At 36.2% G+C, this 25860-nt stretch overlaps 1 protein-coding gene and 1 long non-coding RNA gene across 2 annotated transcripts in view; one reads left to right on the top strand and one right to left on the bottom strand.

Moving 5' to 3' along the window:
• The window catches only part of LOC125963043 (uncharacterized), a 282943-nt gene that overhangs the window by 249596 nt on the left and 7487 nt on the right, over positions 1 to 25860 (top strand). The window lies entirely within an intron of this gene.
• LOC101269687 (ferritin heavy chain-like) lies at positions 9886 to 10535 on the bottom strand. The gene has a single exon (XM_033414971.2). The coding sequence runs from the start codon at positions 10527 to 10529 to the stop codon at positions 9978 to 9980; it is 552 nt and encodes a 183-aa protein (XP_033270862.1). The 5' UTR covers positions 10530 to 10535; the 3' UTR covers positions 9886 to 9977.

Genomic DNA, 25860 nt, shown 5'->3' on the forward strand with positions numbered 1-25860 from the left:
CTTTTTAAAATTAAAATAGAAGCACCTAGCTGGTCAGGGATTTTTTCCTATAGATTATGACAGAAATTGAGTTGGTAAAAGAAATAGTAATTTGCCAAAGGGTTTGTTTAATTGGACCCTCTTGCTTATCTCCTTGTCAAATTATTTTCAAACCTAAGCTTTTCTATATAATTTAAATATTGGTGTACTTTGTTTTGCATAACTTATTCATCTTCCTGAAAGGAACATGAAGCAAATATAAATTTAGGCTTTTTAACAAAGCATGAAAAGAGGAATGTGACATCGTGAATTGTTATTCTAATTTGTCTTTCAGAAGGCTCTCCTAAAATCTTATTTTTTCTCGTACTTTCTGATCTTGGGTGGCCTCGGCCTGTAGCAGCTTGAAGCACGGTTTTGGTTCCCGGCCAGAGATCGAGGTCAGGTCAAGGCACTGAGAGCACCGAATCCTAGCCACTAGACCACCAGGAACAAATAGCCAGTGATAAGGCCCTGGCCCTTCGGCTTTGAAGAAAAGAATTTCCACAAAGACGTAAAGTAGTGAAACAAGTGTCTATTAGGAGAAGAAAAGAGTACAATACGTGTAGATAGACACACGGGTAGACTCAGAGAGAGAGTTGCACCCTCATGGTAGTTTAAGTCACTTATATGGGGCATTTCTTCCAGGTTTCCTTTGACCAATCATTTTGATTTGCCTGGTTCAGAGTCTGTATTTGGTATATCTCAGGATCCTCCCATGTGCGCGTGCATCTCTTAGCCAAGATGGATTCTACCGAAGAGGCCTATGGGTAGTTGGCATCAGTTACTATGGGGTGGCGCCCCCTCCCTTTTTGACCTTAAGGAGCTTTCTAGTTGGGAAGGTTTCCTTGACTTTGAGAATGAGAAATATGTGGTCTCTTATCCTCTATCTGGGCAGGGCCCAGACTCAATTGTCCTGCTGTTGTCATCTTGGAGTATTGGTCCACAGGGAATGAATCTTCAATTGCTTACCCTGGGAGGGGGAGGGGCATCTACCTCCTGCCTCACTTTCTACATTTTTATATGAACTGCCTATGTAAATATCATTATTTCTGATAACTTTGTGTGCCTACTTGATCCACAGTTCTTCCTGATGAAGTAACATTTAGCTGAAGTTCCTCTGCATAATCTGCATAGTCAACAACCATTTGTGCTTTACCAAAAAAGGGAAGATATGTGTGAAAATTTGAAAAAATACAAAAGGGTTTTTTTTTAAAGGGTTTTAAAGATTATGAGAATCACTGGTAGCAGAGCTGATCCTATTTTCCTGTCTAAATGAAGTTTCTGACTTCCCCTTCCCAAAAGGGTGAGGGGAGGGGAAGCTTCCCTTTTTTCACTTAAAAATCACTTGATTGAATTGTTAGGTCATATGAAACAAACAACTTTCTTGACATCAAGAGACGTGTATATTGGGGAAGAAGACTGAGAAAATCTATGTAACAAAGTAGAAACAGTGGGTTGCATGGATTCAGAATACTGAAACAATGTGGCTACAACTTAAGAGTTTCTTATGCATGGTTACTTAAAATAAATAAATGCTGAATTTACAAACTCGTAATTTCCTTGACAGTATTGCACACCTGTCAGTCATTTCCAGCCTATCCTTTATTAAATGGCAAATAAAGAAATCTGGATTGGAGTAGAAAATATTATCTTGTGTCAAACATTTGTAGATGCCTTACTATGACTAGAACTTCCAGTGTAATCAGAATATTTGGGATCTATTAATATTGCTGTTCTAGCTTCCCTTTTTATTTTATATATGTATGTTAAATTTAAAATGATAGTTTTAACATTTTCTAAGCACAATCTAAATTTATCATGCTATTTAAAATTCACAATGAGTTTTCTGTGCAGACCTGTGTAATGTTTTGTGTATGGATGAAAATCCATTTTAATCAAAATATATTGATTTAGATTATAAAAATAATATAAAATGAAATAAATTCAATAGCTAACAGTAAATATTTGAACTGTCATCCTTATGCATATTAAAAATTCATAGCAAATTAAGAAAGAAGAAAACATCATTAGATAAATGTACCAAACCTACAGCAAAAGTCATACTTAATAGTAGGATATTAATAATTCATCCCAAATCAGGAATAACACCATTGGTGCTATTATTTATTATTTTACTAGAAGACCTAACCAATGCATTAAGACAAAGAAAGAGATATAAATATTGGAAATTGATACAAAACTGAGGATGCTTTCAAATGATTTCATCTGATTATCAAATAATTACTATTAGATTAGAAGCAGTGTTCTAATATATCAGCAATATCCAAATGATATATTGCAAACAGAAAAATAAAGATACATATTAAAATAGACAAGAGCTTTAATTTTATTTTGGAATAAACTTAACCAGAAATGTAAAAGACCTATACAAAGAAAATGGTAAAATTTATTGATAGACATTAAAGTTTCAACTAGGAAGACCAGACATTTTCCTTTTGGTCTTCTAAAGATTCATGAGTTTCAACTTTTGGAAATTTACTTATACTACTTCTTTAATAATTTTGTCTTCTTCATTTCCTCTATTTACTCTTTTTAGTTTCTAATAGTAAAATATTGTCTCTATGAGATTGAATCCCTATGTCGCCATCATTTCTTTCACATTTTCTTTCTCTTTTCCTTTCTCTCTACAAAAATACAGGTATTTCTTCAGCATTTTTCCCCCAGTAATTCTATTGATTTACTTTCATATAACAGTAATGTTTTGTTTTCTGATGCTTTTTTACAACATTCAATTTCAGTTTTTAGTTAAGTCTTTCATTTTGAGAAAGTTAAATTCACATGCAGTTTTAAGAAAGAATACAGATCCTGTATACACCTTACCCAATTTCTCTCGGTGATAATATCTTGCAAATCTATTATATCACAACAGAGATATGACAATTGATACAGTCAAGATATAGAACATTTCTACCACCAGAAGGATCCTTCATGTTGCCCTTTTATAGTTGTGCCTATTTCCCTCCCACCCCACCCTTTCCTTAATCCCTGATGACTGTCAATCTGTTTTCCATTTCTATTATTTTGTAGTTTCAAGAATTTCATATAAATCTTATACAAATATAGCATTTATATAGTGTGTATTTGGCTTTGTTCACTCAGCATAATTCTCTGGAGATTCATACAGGTTATTGCATGTATCATTAGCTCATTGCTTTTTATTGCTAATTAGTATTTCATGGTATGGATGTACCACAGTTTGTTTAACCAGTCATCCATTGAAGGATATCTGCATTGTTTTCAGTTTGGGGCTATTACTATTAAAACTAGTATAAACATTCATGTACAGCTGTTTGTATGAATATAAATTTTCATTTCTTTGGAGTGTAATTGCTGGTGTATGGTAGTTGCATGTTTAGTTACTCAAGAAATTGTCAAACTGTATTCCAGAGTGACTGTACCATTTTACATTCCTACCAGCAATCTATGATGTACTCATATTTCTCTGAGAATACTAATTAGATTATCTTAAAATATCTCTTCTCTTTCTTGAACTATATTTATTCTGGGCTCAATATTCTGCTTGTTGTTTTAAAACTTACTGTCTTATTCTGTTGATTTTTATCATATATGTTAAATTTTTGTTGCCTGTTCATATACTTCAGAATGAAGTATTTGGTTGATTATTGTAGGTAAGTTGAAATTGGTTTTCTTTGCTATTGTATAGGCAGGTGTGTTTCCTGATAGGTTTCTCACCTGATTGGGAAGCCTAATGGAAGCTTTGTTTCTGGAGACTAGGCTGGACATTTTGAATGGCAAGCTTCATTTTAAGATGCCTATATGAAGAGTTAGAATGTTTGGCTTGGGAATCCCCAAATTCCAGCCTGTGGAATGCTTTAATTTAAGTGTTAAGTTCAATATTTGAAGGCCTAACTACACATAGAGTTAAGCACTCTAGTTTTGGGGTGGTGTGTGTGTATATATGTGTGCGTGCTCACACGCACATGTGTATGTGAGTGTTTTGAACATGGAGCAGGAGACAGGGAAATGGCCTTCCCATCTCATCTCTCTGTATGGAGGAGTAGGGAAGGATAGAATGAAGACAGAGACCGATCAGGATTCCATAGATGGTCATTAAAATTAATACCCTTCTAGCCTCACTTTTCACCATCTCTCTGTGTGGAAGAGTTGGACAGGATGGGCTGATGGCAGAGACTTGTCACAAGTTTTTGGTAATCATTCAAATTAACACCTCTATATCCCCCTGTAAATACTTCAAGAATAGATCCTCACTGGGCTTTTCCCATGAATATCAGCTTGTACCATATTCATGTATTCAGCACCACATTTATAACAGGGCAAGAGAGTAACCTGTCCTGAGCTCCATGCTTTAGATGATCCCAATTATACACACACAAAAAATTAAACTTATCAAAGTACATATAGCAACTTCTGTCCCTTAGCATCTGCCACTCAGACCTGCAACCCTAAGCAAGCTGTCTTGTGACGAATATTGTTTGGATCCAGGAGAAAACATTTTCCCACCTCTTGCCCTGTGCCCAAATGTATCCAAATACTAAGGAGTTTCATGTGTTGGATACTGCTTCAGGATATTGCTTCAGGATACTGCTTCAGGATGTGAGAAACATTTAAATGCCTTATGTAATAGAAAACACTAATTAACTTGTTCAATATCTTTTCTCTCAGATGATATAAATCCCATAGATTCTTGCTTAAGGAAGTATTATTTCACAGTAGTGACAGGCATCCCTTCCCTTCCTTTTCTTTATGTTCCAATATTGTTTCTGGAGAGATACACATGGTTTTTATAACCAGTACAAAATGCAGCTGAGAAATATTTTGCTACATTTAACAATTCATATTCCTTTTAAATGTACATATATAGCTCTTTATGTTGGAAAATAGGTGGGCATTAAAAGGTAGTATTGTGAATATCTTTATATATATAATCATATCGATAAGATTTGAGTAAATTTTCAAAAAATACTATACATTTCAGCTTTATTTAAAATTTTAACTAAAATTTTGAAATTCAATAATTAAGGTATATATTTGGCTTTTAATTTTAAAAGTTTGAATATTATATAAAGTAACTGAAAGCATATGTGAACATAGCTATGTTTTAATATCTTATAGTAATTTAATTTTATCAACATAAATTCAAAATTTGTATATATATATATATATATATATATATACATATTTTTTTTCTTTTTTTTTTTTTTGTGATACGTGGGCCTCTCACTGCTGTGGCCTCTCCCATTGCGGAGCACAGGCTTCGGACGCGCAGGCTCAGTGGCCATGGCTCACGGGTCCAGCTGCTCCACAGCATGTGGGATCTTCCCAGACCGGGGCACGAACCCGTGTCCCCTGCATTGGCAGGCAGACTCTCAACCACTGCACCACCAGGGAAGCCCAAAAATTTGTATATTTTGAACATGATCACCTTTTAATCTTTTGTTGCATTAATATGAAAATCTTTATTTTAACAACATTAAAGAAAAGGAAAAATAAATTGTATGGAATGAATATTCATAAATATGAATTATATATATATCTATATTTTATTACTCAACCAAATATCACTGACTAATCAATAGAAAATTGTTATATATTAATAATTAACAATTTGTAATATTCTTCCAAAATTTTCATATAAAAACAGTCAACCAGGCTTTTAACTTTTTTCAAGGCAGGATAATATATATGTTTTATGTAACAGATTTTTAGCTTGACTTAGAAGTCTTATACTCTTGCCAGGTCCCCAAATTGTTAAAGGTGTGTCCAAGGTCTTATTTGATTTCTGGTTCCAAAAATGTGTTTAAATCTTTTTGCTATTTTTTCCTTACTCTTTTAGTTTAGATATTTACTATGATGTTTTTAGAAAATATCACACACAAACAATTCTGCCCAGTCTTCAGTAAACGCTTTCACCTCAAAATAAGTGCCTTCTTCTGTTGTGCACTTGACTGCTTTTTACTCCTCCAAGACTCCATGTTTTCCTATGGAACTCCTGTTGTATAAATGCTGTGTGTGTGTGTGTGTGTGTGTATGTGAGAATAAAGATGTTCTTCCATATTTGCTCTCTGTATCCTTGCTATTTAAAGTAAGGTCTGCTGATCAGTAACTTATGCATCTCTTGGGAACCAATGAGAAATGCAGAATCACAGGCCCTACCACATATTTACTCATTCAAAATGTGCATTTTTAACAAGATCACCTGGTGATTTATATCCACATTAGTGCTTGAAGGGCACTGCTCAATATCTTGGCTATCATAATTTCTATGGTTTTCCTTTAATTCTGTATTTTGAGAGGATTCTCTGTTACAGTAACTAAATTTTGCTAATTCAGATCTTTATTGTTATGTATGTGATTCAGTGCCACTAAGGGCTATTTTATTATTATTATTATAATCTCTGATATATTTTTATTTCTATGGAAGTTATCTTCTTTTTTATTCTCTCATTATACTTGATTTCCCCTTTTACTTCTTGTAATTCTGTAAATTTATATATATTTTTTCAGTTATATAAATATGTGCATAGATTTATAATTGTGATATATTCATGAAGGATTGACCATTTTGTCATTTTATGAAATCTCCCTCGTTATCACTGGAAATGGTGCTTGCCTTAAAGTCTGCTTGATTTAGTAACAGTCCTGTTAAAGTAGATTTCCTCTTAGTATTTTTCATACTGAATGTTTTCATTGTTTTACCTTGAACCTGATTACTTTTTTTTTTTTAGAACCTGATTACTTTTATTTAAATTGTGTTTTTTGGTAAATAGCAACCATTTCGAAATATGCCATAACTGTTGTCCAAAACAAAGGGAACTTTGTAAGGTCCTTGTATGACCTTGTTGTGTCTCCTTTGTTGACTTTAGAATTCCTTAATTACTCCCACTTGGATAAAGTCTTTGTTATGCAGCTCTTCTCACTGTAAGCCACTGTTACACCAATCCCTCTTGGTATGGTGGCAAGGTATGGGAGAAGTTTCTTTCAATTTATGATTAAATCTCAGTCGTTTAGTGGGCCCATGTCTCTGAGCTGTGACTTGCAACAATGTTTCTTAGCCTTAATTTCTCCTCTTAGGTAATACAGGAAGGATTTGGGGTGGGGGAGGGAGTAGAATTGGATAAATGCTCTTCTCCCTAGGGTGTAATAAGGCTCTGGTAAAGCCTTTTCTCCTGCAAAGTTCCCTTTGTTTTGGAGAACAGTCTCGGCATATTTCAAAATGGTTATGTTTCCTTTTCCTGTTTCAGAGCCAGTAGAGGATCTTTCCAAGCTTTTCACTGTGAGGATCTCATTGGGCTCCTGAAGGCAAAGTCCATGAAAGTGTACCCCCGACACACATGCCAAAACACAGCTCTTAGGAGTTCTCCCTCATGCTAGTGTACTCAACCTCAAACAATTTGTTAAAATTACAACTTAAGTGTTCCTAGGACTTTTTGTTTCCAGGTTTCAGCTGTGATTCTCTATTCATCTCTCTCTCCAGATTTCAAGAGTGGCAGTTTGCCCTGTGATCACAATTCTCTGATGGGTCTAAGAAGAGTCCTTAATTTTCAGTTTTCTTTCTGTAATGATGGAAATAGCTATCTCCTAGCTGTTTACATGTCAGAGTTGAAACCAGGAGTCTCTTTTGGTTTGTTTATAACTTCTGAAACAGTAAATATTTTTAAGATGTTTTATTTCATAAAAGAAGTATATCATGCTGTATGCAATCTTTGGAGACTCATTTGTCCTCAACATTTTATCACAAAATTCTTTCATGTTTTTACATGTTGCTAGTTCATTTGTTTTGACTACTGTATAATACTGCATTTTACTGTACCACAGTTAATTCATCTACATTATTGTTTATGAGCATTTGGTTTTTTTCCAGTTTGTTGATATTGTGCACAGTACTTGAAAATACACAAACCCTTTTTAGTATATATGTAGGAGGGGAATTTCTGGCTCATATATATGTCTATTGTCAACTTTAGGAGATAATGCTAATGCCTTATGAAGGTATACATATTTATATATACATATTTCATTCTGTTAATATGGTAGATTAAAATGATTTTTTGTCAAATGGCAAACCAACTTTGCTTTTCTAGGATAAACCCCAACAAGTCATGGTGTATTATTCTTTTTGTACATTACTTTAAATTATCTACTGATATTTTGAAAGGGAATTTGCATCTATATTTATGAGGGATATTGGTATAAATTTTCTTTTTCCGTAATGTTTTTGTCAGTTTTTGGTATCAGGGTTTTAATGTCCTGGCTAGCTGATTTAGGAAGGATTTCCTCCACTTCTATTTATGAAAACAGTTTATTTTAGATATGGCATTATTTATTGCTTAAATATTTGATTAATTAATTAATTAATGAAACTGTGCCTGGAGGTTTTCTTCCTTCCCTCCTTCCTCCCTGCTTTCTTTCCTCCTTCCCACCCATTCATCCTTACGTTCTTTCTTTCTCTTTTTTTTCCTCCCTCTTCTCCTCTCTTTCTATTTCTCTCTCCTGATCTTGCTCTCTCCATTTTATTTTCTGCTTTTCTTAGGTGGTTTCTGATTATGAATTGAATTACCTTAATGAAAAGTGTTTTTCTAAATTTTTATTTCTTCATCTGTCAGTTTGGGTAATTCATGGTTTTCAATAAATATCTCCAGTTAGCTAGGTTGTTGAATTTAATGATATAAACAGATTTATAATATTATTTTATTACCCTTTTAATGTCTGTAGTCCTTTTAATATGTTTAATGATATTCCCTTTTTAATTACTGCTTTAGGCAATATGTATATCTTTTTTTCTTAATCAGTCTGGTTAGTATCTACAATTTTTATTATTTTTCCCCCCAAACCCCATATCTTAACTTTATTATCTATTGTTATCTGTTTCCTATTTCTTGATTTATGATCTTATTTTTATTATTTACCTTCTATTATTTTAGGTTTAATTTGCTCTTTTACTAGTGCTCTTACGGTACAAGCTTAGGTCATTAATTTTTAAATCATTTTTCTAGCAGTTATTTATATTTATAAAATTCTAAGCATTGCTTTGGATACATACGACAAAATTTGATACTTGGATATCCATTATTGATATATATGGTAGGTGTTCAGCTCCCAATATTCACTATTTTTTCTTATGATTTCTTCTTTGACCCATGTGTTATTAACACATGTTGCAGAAATTCCAAAATTGAGGGAATCTCTCCATACTATTTGGTATGGGTTGAGATATGTTCCCACCTGAAAAAAAAGATATGCTGATGTCCTAACCCCCAGTACCTCAGAATGTGACCTTATTTGAAAGCAGAATCAATGTAGATGTAATTAGTTAAGATAAGGTCATATTGGAGTCGGGTGAACCCTTAATCCTATACGACTGGTGTCCATATAAGAAGGCAGCCATGTGAAGATAGGCACAGGGCAAAAGTCATGTGAAGGCAGAGAATCAGAGTGATGCATGAACAGGCCAAAGAATGTCAAAGATTGCTGACAAACCACCAGAAGCTAAGAAAATGCAAGGAAGGATTCCACTGCAGGTTTTAGAGGGAGATTGGCTCTGGTGACACATTGGTTTCAGACTTCTTGCCTCCAGAACTGAAACAGTAAATTTCTGTTGTTTTAAACTCCCCAGTTTGTGGTACTTTGTTATGGCAGGCCTAGGAAACTAATACACTATTACTGTATGGTTTCAATTCTTTTAAATTTGTTGAGGATTTGGTCTTATGGCTCAGCATACCTTCTACCTTGGTGAATGTTCTCTGCACTTGTACATATATGCTGCACTTGTTGGTATAGTGTTTTTATTTTGGCGAGAGGAGTAACAAATTACTCTATTTGAAGGAATGGTACTAAGGAAAGAACTTGTAGATGTTTTGGTACAACTTATAGAAAAGGTAAAGGTAACCCAAACATGCGTGCACTGCCTTGGTGACCAGGGAAGTCATCCCCGTGGCTATCGGAAGCCAGTCTAAGGCTTAGCTCTCATTATCACTGTTTCCCAGGATGTGCTTGTCAAAGAGATACTCTGCCATGCCAGATTCGGGGGCCTCCATCTTGTGTAAGTTGGTTACATGGTCACGCAGCTCTTTGATGGATTTCACCTGCTCGTTCAAGTAAAGCGTCTCAATGAAGTCACACAAATTGGGATCATTTTTGTCAGTGGCCAATTTGTGCAGTTCCAGTAATGACTGATTCACACTTTTTTCCAAGTGTAGCGCACATTCCATTGCATTCAGCCCATTCTCCCAGTCATCATGGTCTGGTTTCTTGATATCCTGAAGGAAGATTCGGCCACCCCGTTGGTTCTGCAGCTTCATCAGTTTCAAAGCATGTTCCCTCTCCTCACGAGACTGGTGAAGAAAGTATTTGGCAAAGTTCTTCAGAGCCACATCATCGCGGTCAAAATAGTATGACATGGATAGGTAGACGTAGGAGGCGTAGAGCTCCAGGCTGATCTGGCGGCTGATGGCAGCCTCCGAGTGCTGGTGGTAGTTCTGGCACACCTGCGAGGGGGATGCGGTCGTCATGGCCGGCGGCTGGGGAGAGGCGGTCGGAGGGCGCTGTGAGGTGGTGGCGAGGGCTGGTTCTGAGCGGCCGGCCGGAGGGGGGGACAAGCGCAGGGTTCTGTCCAAGCACTGTTGAAGCAGGAAACCTCGGTGACTCTCCGCGAAGACTGTGGCCGGTATAGCATTCTTTAAATGTCAACTAGATCAGGTTGGTGGTTTTCAAATCTCTTGTATCTTCACTGATTTTTTTTTCTACATTTTCTATCAGGTACTGGGAGAGGGATGTTTATTCTCTATGAGTGCTGATTTTTCTATTTTAGTCTGTCAATTTTTACTTAATATAGCTTTTTACATCCACTTTAATATGATTCATATTCAATTTTTATAACTTTCCTTAACTGTTTACTGTCACTCTGTGCCTCTTTTATTAAATTGTTTCTACTCAACACCATAGAGTTTAATCTTGCTTTTAAATCTAGTCTGACAATCTCTGCCTTTTGATTCTAGTGTTAGACCATTTATTAATTGAATCAGTACAGGTGTTTACTTTGTCTTTACTGCAGATCCAATTTTCTGTCATATATAATTTCTCTACAGTCTGATGAACTTTTATCAGTTATTATATTGTATGTCCATTTGGGACAAATTCAGCTTTTCCTACTGAGAAAGTTTTTATTTCATATTCATAGATTGCAAAGATATTCTTCTATGATTTATTCCAGCAGGTATATAAAGTTTTATACACTTACATCTATGATCATCCTGAAATGAAATTTTGTGTGTGGAGTAAGATAGCATCCAAGTTCATTTTTTTCCCCATAATCATATCCAGTTGTCCCAGTACTATTTGTTGATAAGACAGACTTTCTTTTCCCCATTAAATTGTAGAAATGTATTTGTGGAAAGTCAAATGACCATATAAGCTTAGGTCTTATTCTGAATTCCCTATTTTATTCCATTTATTGATTCATCTATCCATATATCAATACTATTCTGTCTTAGTTAATGAAGCTTCTTTGTAAGTCTTGATATCTGGGACTAAATGTCGCACAGTATCACTATCCTTTTGAAAACTAATACTAGCTCTTCTGTAGCATAAATTGTAGAATCCGACTGTCAGTTTCTTCAGTATCATAGCAATATTCCCTCAATTAATGAACATAAATAATCCCTCCATTTATTTAACCATTCTTTAATATTCCTTATCTATGTCATGGGTTTTTCAGTCATGAGCTCTTGCAAAATTTCATTAAATGTATTCCTAACTCTTTAATATTTTCATGCCACTTTAATATTTCAGAATTAAAATTCTCACTATTTTGTTGCTAGTATATGTTAATGCAGTTGCTTTTTTATATTTTAACTTATGTGAGTTAGAGTTCTAATATTTTTATTAATGGATTCCTGTAGATTTTTTCTAGCATATAATCATACTCTCTGAAAATAACAGTAGTTTTACTTCTTATCCAATATTTATGTATTTATTTACTCTTCTGTCTTATTGCTTGGTTAAGACCTACTTCTAATGTTGATTAGAAGTAATGAGAGCAGACATCCCTGACTTTTCCCTATTTTAGGTGGAAACTTCAATATCATAACAGTAAGCTTGATGTTAGCTATAGATCTTTGCTAGAAGCATTTTAGCAGACTAAGGGAGTTCCCTCCTACTTACAGTGTGCGAAATTAGTTATTATGATTTAGTGTTGAATTTCTTTAAAAAAATTCTTTTCTATATCTATTGAGATCATTACTTTTGCTTCTTATTTTTTAAATAGATTTGTGGTGATTTAGATGGATTTTAGAATTTTAAACCAACCTCACATTCCTGAGATAAACCCACTTTGTTATAATCTATTTTCCTTTTTGTTAAATATTGATGGGTTCAATTCATAACGTTTTCTTAAGGAATTTTGATGCTATGCTCCTGAGTAGTTTTGAACTATAAATTAATTTTCTTATAATGCCCTTGTCAGGCTTTTGTATCAAGATCACATTGTCTCATACAATCAGTTGTGACATGTTCTTATTTCTGTTATTTCCTAAAAATGTTTGTGGGAGATTGGTGTTATTTCTTCCTTAAATGTTTGATGATATTCACCAGTAAAATTGTCTGGGTGTGTAGTTACCTATCATTATTGTGCAAACTTCATGCCAGGGTGGGAAAGTGTAGCTTCATGCATCGGGACCCTGTCTTTTCCAAGGGGGTTTCTCAGATGACTGCCTTCTGTTTTGGAGCTCTGATGAATCTGGCACAATCTAGCCACCACAGGGAGAATAGAAGTGCACATTGGGATGGTAGAATGCCATTGATCTTATCTCCTGCTCTGCACAGTGAGCAGACAAAAAAAATCTCAGCTCTCAGCTTCCGCCTTGGGAGGGAAAGAGTTGATCCATGCATCCAGCAATCCATCCTCTCCAGGGCTGCACAAAGGAATGGAATCAGTGCTGTATAGCACAGGGAACTATATTCAATATCCTGTCATAAACCATAATGGAAAAGAATATAAAGGAAAGAATGTCTGTATCTGTATAGCTGAGTCACTTTGCTGTACAGCAGAGATTGGCACAACATTGTAAATCAACTATACTTCAATTGAAGAAAAATAAAAATTAAAAAAAGAAATAGCATCTGTTTCACCAGTTCTGAAGTTCTGATGGGCCAGTGGCAGCTTGTGTGTAGATGCCATTGTTTCTCTCCCATGATCAACACAGGGTTAATGGATAAAAAATCCTAGTTTTCAGCTTGCCCCTGAGAAGGAAAAGAGTTGATCTGTATGTCCAATGCCCCCACTTTTCCAGGGCTGACCAAAGAACTAACATGGATCTCACTAGTCTTGAAGCTCTGATAGATCTAGCACAGTCTAGCCACCTGGTGAAGAATGGAGGTAGCAGCTTGGGCTGGTAGATGCCATAGCTACCCCTACCTCCTGGGCTCAGCATGGAGGGAACGGACAAAAGCCACAGATGCCTGCTTTTCCCTGGGGAGGGTAGGAGTTGGTAGAGGTCCCCAAAATATCTGGCCAGGCTGATTGGCAGGGGTCTTCTTCTGTATGAGGCAAGTCAGTGAAGACTGAAAGAGGTGTCTGCTTTGTCAAATGTATAGACACCAACACAGAAAACCTATGAAAATGAGGAATCAGATAAAGATGTTCCAAACAAAGGAAACAGAGAAATCTCCAGAAACCAACCCTAATGAAACAGAGTTATGTGATTTTCCTTATAGAGAATTAGAAATAGCTCTTATAAAGATGGACAATGAGGTGATGGGTAAATCACTTTTTAATTCTAGTATAAAAGTTAAAGACAAAAGTATTTTTAAAAATTATACCTAAAAATGTGTTAAAGGATACACAATATGAATACCTTCAAATTGTGACGTGTATTCATGACACCCACTCTGAAAGATTTTTTGAAAAAAAAAAAGAAAAAACTACGGTGAAAAGTTTCATTTAAATTCTTTCCAAACCCAAGGATCCTTAGGCAGTGAGCAAACTCTAGCAGCATTATCAAAATCCTCCACAAGTTTGCAAATGTTTGAGTGTCAGGCTTGAGACATAGAGTCTTGCCACGTTAGATGCTTTCTCTTGCGGGAAGTAAGAGGAAACCTAGAGGTTGTATGGTGCCTGTCATGGCAGGAGAAAGCTGACTTCTGGAGATAGTCAGTAAATTCTGACAATGATAACATGAACTGGAGAGGGGAGAAGTTAAAGTGTAGAGCATTTGTATGCAGTTGAACTCTAGTTATCAGCTTAAACAATGACTGTTATAAGATATATCATATTCTTATAAAATATAATAATATTATATATGTATTACATAACCCCAAAGTAACCAAAAAATACCTATAGAAATTATACAAAAGAAAAAGTGAAAGGAATGAAAGTATATCAATTCAAAATATCAAAAAAACACAAAGCAAGATGAAGGGGAACAGACAGACAAAAGAATTAAAAGACTAACAGAAAACAACGAATGGCAATAGTAAATACTTTCCTAAGAATAATAATTTAAATGTAAATAGATTAAATTCTCCAACTAGAAGACATAGAATGGCTGAAGGGATAAAAAGCAGGACTGGGCTTCCCTGGTGGCGCAGTGGTTGAGAGTCTCCCTGCCAATGCAAGGGACATGGGTTCGTGCCCCGGTCCAGGAAGATCCCACATGCCACGGAGCGGCTAGGCCTGTGAGCCATGGCCGCTGAGCCTGCGCGTCTGGAGCCTGTACTCCGCAACGGCAGAGACCACAACAGTGAGAGGCCCGCGTACCGCAAAAACAAAAAACAAACAAAAAAAGCAGGACTAACTATATGCTATCTACAAGAAAAATCACTATTTTTTTTAATTGAAGTATAGTTGATTCACAGTATTGTGTTAGTTTCAGGTGTACAGCAAAGTGATTCAGTTCTATTCAGTTAAATATATATATATGTATATTTCAGATTATTTTTCATTATAGGTTATTACGAGATACTGAATATAGTACCCTGTGAAAAAGGATGAAATATTGAAATATTGCCATCTGCAGCAACTTGGATGGACCTAGAAACTATCGTACTAAGAAAAGCACTTCAGATTTAAGGACACGTATAGGCAGAAAGTGTAGGGATGAAAAGAGATAATATTCCATGTCATTGGCAAACAGTAGAGAGCAGGGTTGACTGATTTTATCAGGCAAAATAGATTTTAAATTACAAACTCTCACAAGAAATAAAGAAGGATATTATATAATGATAAAGGGTCAATCCACCAGGAAGATATTTGCACTCAGTATCAGAGCATACACTGGTAGAACTGAAGGAAGAAATAGATAGCAATACAGTAAGAGTAAGAGATTTCAGTACTACACTTTCAAGAAGGGATGGAATATCCAGACAGAAGATCAGTAAGCAAACAGAGGACTTCAATAACACTATAGGCCAAATGTAACAAAGTTTCTATAAACTTTCCACTCAATACCACAATACACCACAATACACATTCTTCTCAACTGAGAATAGATCCTTCTCCAGGATGGATCACATGTTAGATCATGAAACAAGTCTTAACAAATTTAAGATTAAAATCATACCAAGTATCATTTCTGATCACAGTGGAATAAAAATAGAAATCAGTAGCAGAAGGAAAACTGAAAAATTCACAAATATGTGGAAATTAAACCATACACTCTTGAACAACGATTGGGTCAAAAAAGAATCAGAGGAAACTAGAAAATACCTCGAGACAAAAATAAAAACACAACATACCAAAACATATGAAATTGAGAAAAAGAGTACTAAGAGGGATGTTCATAGTTAGAAAAGTCTACATCATAAAAGAAGAAAGAGCTCAAAAAATCTAACTTCATACCTCAAGGATTTAGAAAAAGAAAAATAAAGCCCAAAGTTAGCAGAAGGAATTTAAAAAAAAGACAGAAATAAACCAAATAGAAAATGGAAAAACAATAGAAAAAAACAGTGAAACTCAGAACTGTTTTTTGAAAAGATTTTTTAAAAAGCGAAAAAACCCTGGGATAGACTAAGAAAAAGAGAGAACAATCAGTATCAGAAATGAGAGATATTACAACTTATGCCACAGAAATACAAAGAATCATAAGGACACTACTATGGACAATTATATACCAACAAGCTGAATAGTCTAGAAAAGATGAGTAAATTCCTGGAAACATACAACCTACCAAGACTAAAGCATGAAGTCTGAACAGACGTATATCTAGTATGGAGATTGAATCAGTAATCAAAAACCTCCCCAAAAAGAAAAGCACAGAGTCAGATGGCTTCACTAGTGAATTCTTAGGAAAAAATACCAATCTTTCTCAAACTTTTCCACAAAATTGAAGAGGAGGGAACACTTCCAGACTCATTTAATGAATCCCTCACTACCCTGATACTAAAGCCAGACAAAGACCTACAAGAAGGTAGGTGAGAGAGAGAGAATCATAAGAATGTATTACCTTATCAAAAATAAATTGATTGTAAAAAAAAATTGGAGATAGTAAGACAGCAAGAAAGGGTCAAAACTTTCAAGTATTATTTTTATTATTGCTTTCCTTAAACATTTGTAATATATGTTTTTTATATAAGAAAGCCTTTCCTAGCATCTCAAATTTAACTATTTACTATATGTAATACAATTGAATTTTTGCATACGTTGTGAGGAAGGAATAAAAACTTATTTTCCCCATCTGGAAAATTGTTCTAGCATCATCTATATCTATCTATCTATCTATCATCTATCTATATCTATTTTTATTTTGAGATGTATTTTACATAAATAATAGTGCATAAAACACAATGTAAAGAATAATTATGAGTATGTATAATTTGTAACAACCAAAGTGAAAAAAATAGATCATTTTCAGTATCTCAGAAATCCCTCATGTGTCTATCCTTTCTCCCTATTCTAAATATTTTGACTTTTATGATAATTATTACCTTGCTTTTCTTTATAATTTTACTACTTATATGAATATGTCTATAAATATATTATTTTTCCTTGATTTTGAGTGTGATGCAAAGTGAGCACACTACTGCATTACTTTCTTTTTTATTTTATTGCTCAACATTGTGAGAATCTAACATCATTAAATATAGCTATAGTTATTTCATTTGGTTTGCTGTATACTATTCTATTGTATGAATATCTCCAAGTTTGTTCATTCTACTATTGATAGACATTTGAAGATTTTTCCAATTGAAAATCATTACAAACACTGCTGCTGCAAATATTTTCAATATCTTCTAGCAAGCATGTACAAGATTCATTCTGCTTTATATACTTAGATGGGATGTTGCTATATTACAAGTCAAGTGTTATTTAAATGAGTAGATAATGCTAATATTTTTTCCAACATAGTTGAACAACTTACAATCTGCCAGTCATGCATGAGATTCTCCTTTGCTTCACAATTTTACCAACAATTGGTGTCATCAGAGGTTTTAGTAATTGCCAATCTGGTATGTATGCGATAATGTTTCATTGAGATTTTAATTTGAATTTGTCTGATTTACTAATGAAGTTAAAGGTATGTTTACATGTTTAGTGGTAATTGGTATATCCTCTTTTGTAAAGTACAGTAAAATTTATGGCCCATTTTAAAAAACTGGTATTTGGAGATTTTCTTAATGGCTTCTTGTAATTTTTGTTTGTTGGTATGTATTATATACATATACTTAGTTAAATATACATGTTGCACACATCCTCTCCTTACTTTCTTTTACCTTCTCACAGTTTTATTGTGTCTTTAGACAAAGAGAGATTAAGTTTAATGTAATTGAGTTTATCAGTATTTCCTTCATGCATATGGCTGTTTTCATCTAGTTTAACACATCTTTCCCTCAAGATAAAATCATAAAAATATTGTCTTATGCATCTTCTAAAAATGTATAGTTTCCCCTTTCTTGCATTAGTCATTTTTTCTGCCTGGAATTGATTTTTATAGCATTTGTAAAATTTGGGATATATTTTATATAGCATATAATTCAGCTTTTTTTTTTTTTTTTGCGGTACACGGGCCTCTCACCGCCGTGGCCTCTCCTGCTGCGGAGCACAGGCTCTGGACGCACAGGCCCAGTGGCCATGGCTCCCGGGCCCAGCCGCTCTGTGGCATGTGGGATCCCCCCGAACCGGGGCATGAACCCGTGTCCCCTGCATCGGCAGGTGGACTCCCAACCACTGCGCCACCAGGGAAGCCCTAATTCAGCATTTTTAAAGTGTACACCTAAGTGGATTACAATATATTTACTGTTGTATAGCCCTCACCACTGTCTAATTCCAGAACTTTCCACTACCCCATAATGAAACCATAGTCATTAGGAGTTAATGTCAATCACCCATCACTCCCATCCCCTGACAATCACTGTTCTACTTTCAGTCTCTATGGATTTGCCTATTCTGCAAATTTCACATAAACGTTATCATAAAATGTGACATTGGAAAATTATTGACCTTCTAGATTCCACTCTAGATCCCAGGAATATTTTGCAACTTTCCAAAGTTTTAGGGATGTTCCTCCTGTGTTAGTTGCTAGGGCTACCATAACAAAATATCACAGACTGTGTGGCTTAAACCACAGAAATTAATTTTCTCACAGTTCTAGAGACTTCAAGTCCTAGAGCAAGGTGTTGGCAGGTTTGATTTCTCCTAAGGCCTCTCTCACATGGCCTTTTCTCTGTGTGCACGCATCTCCAAATATGGTCATATTCTAAGATTCTGGGGTTAGGGTTTCAACATATGAATTTTGAGGGTACACAATTCATTCCATAAAACCTCCCAAACTTTTTGGTTAGTCTATTGTTTTCCACAGCTGTTACACAGCACCTATCATCTCAGGTGGCAGGAACCTAAGATTGTTTTAGCCTGCAAGGTTTGCAGGAAATGCTGCCCCCAATTTGCAAGCTGCTTTAACAGTAAACCTGCAAGTTACTAACATAAAAACTAACGTTTGAGCCAGTTTTCCAGGGAGATACCAGACAGGTCAGAACAAATAATTAATTACAACTCTATGTGAATAAGTTCTGTTCTTTTTCCTTTGGTGCCAGGAAAGTGGTCCAGTGGTCTGTTATTTTCATGGCTACCATGGAGAAAGGGAGCTGGGTATGGGAATGGGGTAAGTTAAATGCCACAAGATTCTCAGTTCTTACTGAGAATTGTTCTTTTCATTTTTTTCTTTTTTTGAGCAAGTACATTCTCCAGATTGTTGCAAGCCTTGGGAAGTTTCCAGAATCTAAAAAAAAGTTGATTCTGACAGTTTTTGCCAGTTTTTTCTTGCTTTTATGCATGGTAGAATTGGGGATCATTTATTCTGCCATTTTTGCTGATGTCAACCTGGAATTGATCTTTGCATATGATATGCAGTAAAAGTCCTGTTGATTCATCAGTTGTCGCCACATGACTTTTTGTAAAGTTCATCCTTTCTTGCTTTTCTTCAAGGCCATCTCTTTCGTGCATCAATTGTCCATACATAGGTTACTCAGTTTCTAGGATTTTTATTTTCATTCTGAGTGATTTATTTACGCATCCATGTCCAAATACCATGCTGTCTGATTATTTTACTTTAAAATAAGTACATTTTTTAACTATTTTTAATTTATTTTTTTAGTGAAGTATAGTTGATTTAAAATGTTGTGTTAGTTTCTGGTGTACAGTAAAGTGATTCAGTTTTATATATATATTCAGTTTCATATATATATATATATATATTCTTTTTCATATTCTTTTCCATTATGGTTTATTACAGGATATTGAATATAGTTCCCTGTGCTATATAGTAGGACCTTGTTTTTTGTCTATTTTATATATAGTAGACTGTATCTACTAATCCCAAACTCCTAATTTATCCCTCCCCCATCCCTTTTCCCCTTTGGTAACCATAAGTTTATTTTCTATGTCTGTGAGTATGTTTCTGTTTCATAAATAAGTTCATTTGTGTCATATTTTAGATTCCATCCACATATAAGTGATATCATATGATATTTGTCTTTCTGACTTATTACTTCATTTAGTATAATAATTTCTAGGTACATCCATGTTGCTGCAAATTTCATTCTTTTATGGCTAAGTAATATTCCATTGTATATATGTACCACATCTTCTTTATCCATTTATCTGTCAATGAACATTTAGGTTGCTTTCATGTTTGCCTGTTGTAAATAGTGCTGCTATGAACATAGGAGTACATGTATCTTTTTGAATTATAGTTTTCTCCAGATATATGCCCAGGAGTGGGATTGCTGGATAATACAACAACTCTATTTTTAGTTTTTTGAGGAGGCTGCATACTGTTCTCCATAGTGGCTGCACCAATTTACAGTCCCGCTAACAGTATAAGAGGGTTCCCTTTTCTCCACAGCCTCTCCAGCACTTGTTATTTGTAGACTATTTAATGATGGCCATTCTGACCAGTGTGAGGTGGTACCTCATTGCAGGTTTGATTTGCATTTCTTTAATAATTAGCGATGTTGAGCATCTTTTCGTGTGCATATTGGCCATCTGTGTGTCTTCTTTGGAGAAATGTCTATTTGGATCTTCTGTCCATTATATGATTAGGTTGTTTGGTTTTTTTGTTACTTACGTGTATGAGCTGTTTTCATGTTTCAAGCCCTTGTCAGTCACATTGTTTGCAAATATTTTATCCTGGTCCGTAGGTTGTCTTTTTGTTTTGTTGATGGTTTCCTTTGCTGTGAAAAAGCTTATAAGTTTGATTAGGTCCCATTTGTTTATTTTTGCTTTTATTTCTGTTGCCTTGGGAGACTGACCTAAGAAAACATTGGTACAATTTATGTCAGAGAATGTTTTTCCTGTGCTCTCTTCTAGGAGTTTTATGTTATCATGTCTTATATTTAAGTCTTTAATCCATTTTGAGTTTATTTTTGTGTACAGTGTGAGGGTGTGTTCTAACTTCATTGACTTACATGTGGCTGTCCAGCTTTCCCAACACCATTTGCTGAAGAGACTGTCTTTTCTCCATTGTATATTCTTGCCTCCTTTGTTGAAGACTGACTGTAGGTTCGTGAGTTTATTTCTGGACTCTCTCTTCTATTCCATTGATCCATATGTCTGTTTTTGTGCCAGTACCATTCTGTTTTGATTACTGTAGCTTTGTAGTATTGTCTGAAGTTTGGGAGGGTTATGGCACCTACTTCGTTCTTTTTCCTCAGGATTGATTGGCAATTCTGGGTCTTTCATGGTACCATATAAGTTTTAAGGTTGTTTGTTCTAGTTCTGTGAAAAATGTCATGGGTATTTTGATAGGGATTGCATTAAATCTGTAGATTGCTTTTGGTAGTAATACCATTTTGACAATATTAATTCTTCTAATCCAAAAGCATTGGATATCTTTCCATTTCTTTGAATCACCTTCAGTTTCCTTCCTCAATATTTTATAATTCTCAGCATATAAGTCTTTCCCCTCCTTGGTCAGGTTTATTCCTAAGTATCTTTTTTTTTTTGATGAGATTTTAGAAGGGATTTTTTTTGTTTTGTTTTGTTTCTTTGTTGTTTTTTTTTTTTTGTGGTACATGGGCCTCTCACTGTTGTGGCCTCTCCCGTTGCAGAGCATAGGCTCCGGACGTGCAGGCTCAGCGGCCATGGCTCACAGGCCCAGCCGCTCTGCGGCATGTGGGATCTTCCCGGTCCAGGGCACGAACCCGTGTCCCCTGCATCAGCAGGCGGACTCTCAACCGCTGCGCCACCAGGGAAGCCCGGGATTTTTTTTTTTTTACTTTTCCTTTCTGATATTTTATTGTTAGTGTAAAGAAACAACAGATTACTGTATTTTAATCTTGTATCCTGCTACCTTGCTGAATTTGTTTATCAGTTCTAGTAGTTTTGTGTGGAGTCTTTGAGGTTTTCTATATATTGTATAATGTTATCTGCATATAATGGCAATTTTATCTCTTCTCTTCCTATTTGGATACCTTTTATTTCTTTTTCTTGTCTGATTGCTATAGCTAGGACTTCCAATACTATGTTGAGTAGAAGTAGTGAGAATGGGCATCCTTGTTTCCAGATTTTACTGTGAAGCCTTTCAGATTTTCACTGTTGAGTTTTACGTTGGCTGTTAGTTTATCATAAATAGCTTTTATTATGTTGAGATATGTTCCCTCTATACCCACTTTGTTAAGAGTTTTTATCATGAATGGATGTCTAATTATATTGAAGGCTTTTTCTGCATCTATTGAAATAATTATGTGGTTTTTGTCTTTTCTTTTGTTGATGTGGTATATCACATTAATTGTTTTGCATATGTTGAACCATACTTGTGACCATGGGATGAATCCAACTTGATCGTGGTGTATGATCTTTTTTTATGTGTTGTTGCATTCAGTTTGCTAATATTTTGTTGAGAACTTTTGTATCTATATTCATCAAAGATATTGCCCTGCAGTTTTCTTTTTAGGTAGTGTCTTTGTCTGGTTTTGGTATCAGGGTGATGGTGGCTTCATAGAATGACTTTGGGAGTGTTCCTTCTTATTCAATCTTTAGGAGGAATTTGAGAAGGATCAGTATAAGTTCTTTGTATGTTTGATAGAATTCCCCAGTGAAGCCATCTTGTTCTGGACTTCTGTTTGCAGGGAGTTTTTCTTATTACAGATTCTATTTCACTTCTAGTGATTGATCTGTTCAAATTATCTATTTCTTCTTGATTCACTTTTGGTGGGCTGTATGTCTCTAGAAACTTGTCCATTTCTTCTAGGTTGTCCAATGTTGGCATATAATTGTTCATAGTATTCTCTTATGGTTTTTTGTAATATTTCTGTGGTATCAGTTATTTCTCCTCTTTCATTTCTTATTTTGTTTATTTGGGTCCTTTATCTTTTCTTCTTGGTGAGCCTAGACAGAGGTTTGTCAATTTTGTTTACCCTTTCAAGGAACTAGCTCTTGATTTTATTGATTTTTTTCTATTTTTTCAATCTCTATTTCATTTCTTTCCTCTCTGATATTTATCATTTCTTTCCTTTTGGTGACTTTAGGTTTTGTTTGTTCTTTTTCTAACTTTTTGGGGTGGTAGGCTAGGTTGTTTATTTGAGATTTTTCTTGTTTTTTTTGAGGAAGGCCTGTATCACTATGGACTTCCCTCTTAGGAATGCTATTGCTGCATCCCATAGATTTTGTATGGTTGTGTTTTCATTGTCATTTGTCTCAAGGTTTTTTTTAATTTCCTCTTTGATTTCATCGTTGCCCCATTGGTTTTTTAGTAGCATGTTGTTTAGTCTCCATGTGATCATTTTTTTCTTGTTTCTCTTTCTGTGGTTGAATTCTAGTTTTATGACATTGTGGTCAGAAAAGATGCTTAAATTGACTTCTTTCCTCTTAAATTTGTTGACGTTTGTTTTGTACGTAGGCAGTCCTAGAGAGTGTTCCATGTGCACTTGAAAAGAATGTGTATTCTAGTTTTTTTTGGATGTGATGTACTAAAAATATCAATTAAGTCTAACTGTTCTATTGTATCATTTAGGGTATCTGTTGCCTTCTTTTTTTTTTTTTTTTTTTTTTCTTTTTGCGGTACACGGGCCTCTCACTGTTGTGGCCTCTCCCGTTGCGGAGCAACAGGCTCCGGACACACAGGCTCAGTGGCCAGGGCTCATAGGCACAGCCATTCCACAGCATGTGGGATCTTCCCAGACCGGGGCATGAACCCATGCCCCTGGCATCAGCAGGCGGACTCTCAACAACTGCGCCACCAGGGAAGCCCCTGTTGCCTTCTTGATTTTTTGTCTGGAAGATCTGTCCATTGATGTGAGTGGGTTTTTAAAGTCTCCTACTATTTTTGTTTTCCTGTTAATTTCTCCCTTTATGTCTGTTAGTATTTGTTTTGTGTATTTAGGTGCTACTATACTGGGTGCATATATGTTAATGAATATAATATCCTTTTCTTGTATTTATCCTTGTATCATTATATAGTGTCCTTCTTTATCTTTCTTTATGGCCTTTTAAAGTCTATTTTTTCTGGTATGTCTATTGCTACCCTGATTTCTTCATAGTTTCTAGTTCCTTTTTTACAGTCATCTGCATTTCTATTGGTAGCTTTTCTTAATTCCTTCAGTATTTTCATTACCTCCTTTTTGAATTTGAGGTCTAGTAGATTGGAGAGGTTTGTTTCATTGTTTGTACTTTCAGGGTAATCCTCTTGATCTCTTAATTGGAAGTGGTTCCTCTGCTTCTTAGTTTTACTTATATTTCTCTGACTCTATGAGTTTAGGAGAAACAGTTATCTACTATGGTCTAGGAGGGTTCTTATGTGGGAGCATCCCCATGTAGCCTGCGTGAATCTCATATTTTTGGTGCAAGGGCTGTTTTTAGTATGGATGCTTGCCACATTTTCTCTCAGTGTGTGTAGGCTGTTATCCCCTTTGTAGGGGGTGTGACTGGTGTGGTGACCAGAGCCTGCACTGGATGTTGAGCAGGCCTCCTCTTTGCTCTGTGGTTGTCACAGCCCTGTTGGGTGCAGGGTCTGCTCCCCAGTTGTTGGAGTAGATGCCCCCAGATCTGTTTCTGAACTGTGGTGTGAGGTAGGAGGAACTGGAGCACTCCCACTGGGAGAGGAGCCACTGAGTATTCCTCCACAGGAGCTGTCCACTAGGAAGTGCACTCTGTGGTATCACCTGTCACCTGTTGTGCAAGCTCACCAACTACACTGTTTTGGCACTGCCCTCAGCACTGCCTCAACCTTGGAAATTCAGGCAGTTGGCCCAGGTGTCCCGCAGGTGCTCTGTTCACAAAGCGCTTAGCGCATATCTGTTGGCACAGAACCCCTGAGGTCAGGCACTGGGACCACCATAGTCCCACACTTGGACCTGCCCTCGGAGCTACCAAGTCAGCCCAGACCCCAGCCCTACCTCTACATGTGTGCACTTGCAGAGCCTATAGCTTGCTATCGCCAGGCCTGCCCCAGCCATGGGGGCACCAGTAATCGGCTCAGATGTCCTGCAGGCAGTGAGTTTACAAAGCCACCTGTGGTGCATAAATCCGCTGATCACACAGTGACTGCTTCTGAAGTGTTGGGGCTCCTGGGGATTGGCTTGGATTTCAGCCCCACCTCTGCATGTGGGCAACCTGCAGGTGCTTATGTGCTCCCAGAACTCCACACCCACTGTAAGCATGCTGAAAATGAGGATGCACCAATAGGCCCCACCCTTCCAGCATGCATGTTAACAATGGGGCTTCAGTGGCAGACCTGGGCTCCTTCCTGTGCACACCCCAGGTTGCAGCTTAGACCACAGTCCAGCTCCTTCAGGCTCTCTCCACACAGCCAACCCCTGTCCTTTCTCTGGGTCCACTGAAGCCAGAGTTTCAGCACCCAGCCCCCACGCACACCAGAAGTGCATCTTGGGTTGGGGAGTGCAAGGAAGTGGCATGGACCCTCTGTGCTGGTCTTTCTCTGTTTTGCCTGCTGCAAGCTGGCTGCTGCACTCTCCTCTGAGCCTCGGAAGCTCCCTTTCTGTCCTGGCTGATCTCCCCACCAGTGATGGGGCTTCCCAGGGTGAGGGAACCTTTCCTCTTTCACTGCTCCCTTCCAGAGGTGCAGGTCCCATCCAAATTCCTTTTTGTTGTTGTTGTTTTGTCCTACTTTGTTACGTGGTGATCTTCCTTGCGGTTTTGTCTTTATGAGATCTTCAGCCAGTGTTCAGCAGGTATTCTGTGAGAATTGTTCCACGTGTAGATGTACTTTTGATGTATATGTGGGAGGAGGTGAGCTTCATGTCCTTCTATTCTGCCACCTTGATCTGGCCCCTTATTTTTTAAACTGTTAAAGCAAGTTATTCAACCCTTGTATTTTCTTTCAGGAATGGCTTGGGTATTCTTGATCCTTTCTGTTTCCATACAAGATTTAAAAATCAGTTGTGAAGTCCCAC

This window comes from Orcinus orca, chromosome X, assembly GCF_937001465.1.
Source record: "Orcinus orca chromosome X, mOrcOrc1.1, whole genome shotgun sequence".
Lineage (NCBI taxonomy): Eukaryota > Metazoa > Chordata > Mammalia > Artiodactyla > Delphinidae > Orcinus > Orcinus orca.

What these genes read in the sequence shown, in the direction of transcription:
- LOC101269687 (XM_033414971.2), bottom strand. Translation starts at nt 10,529, where the DNA reads ATGACGACCGCATCCCCCTCGCAGGTGTGCCAGAACTACCACCAGCAC.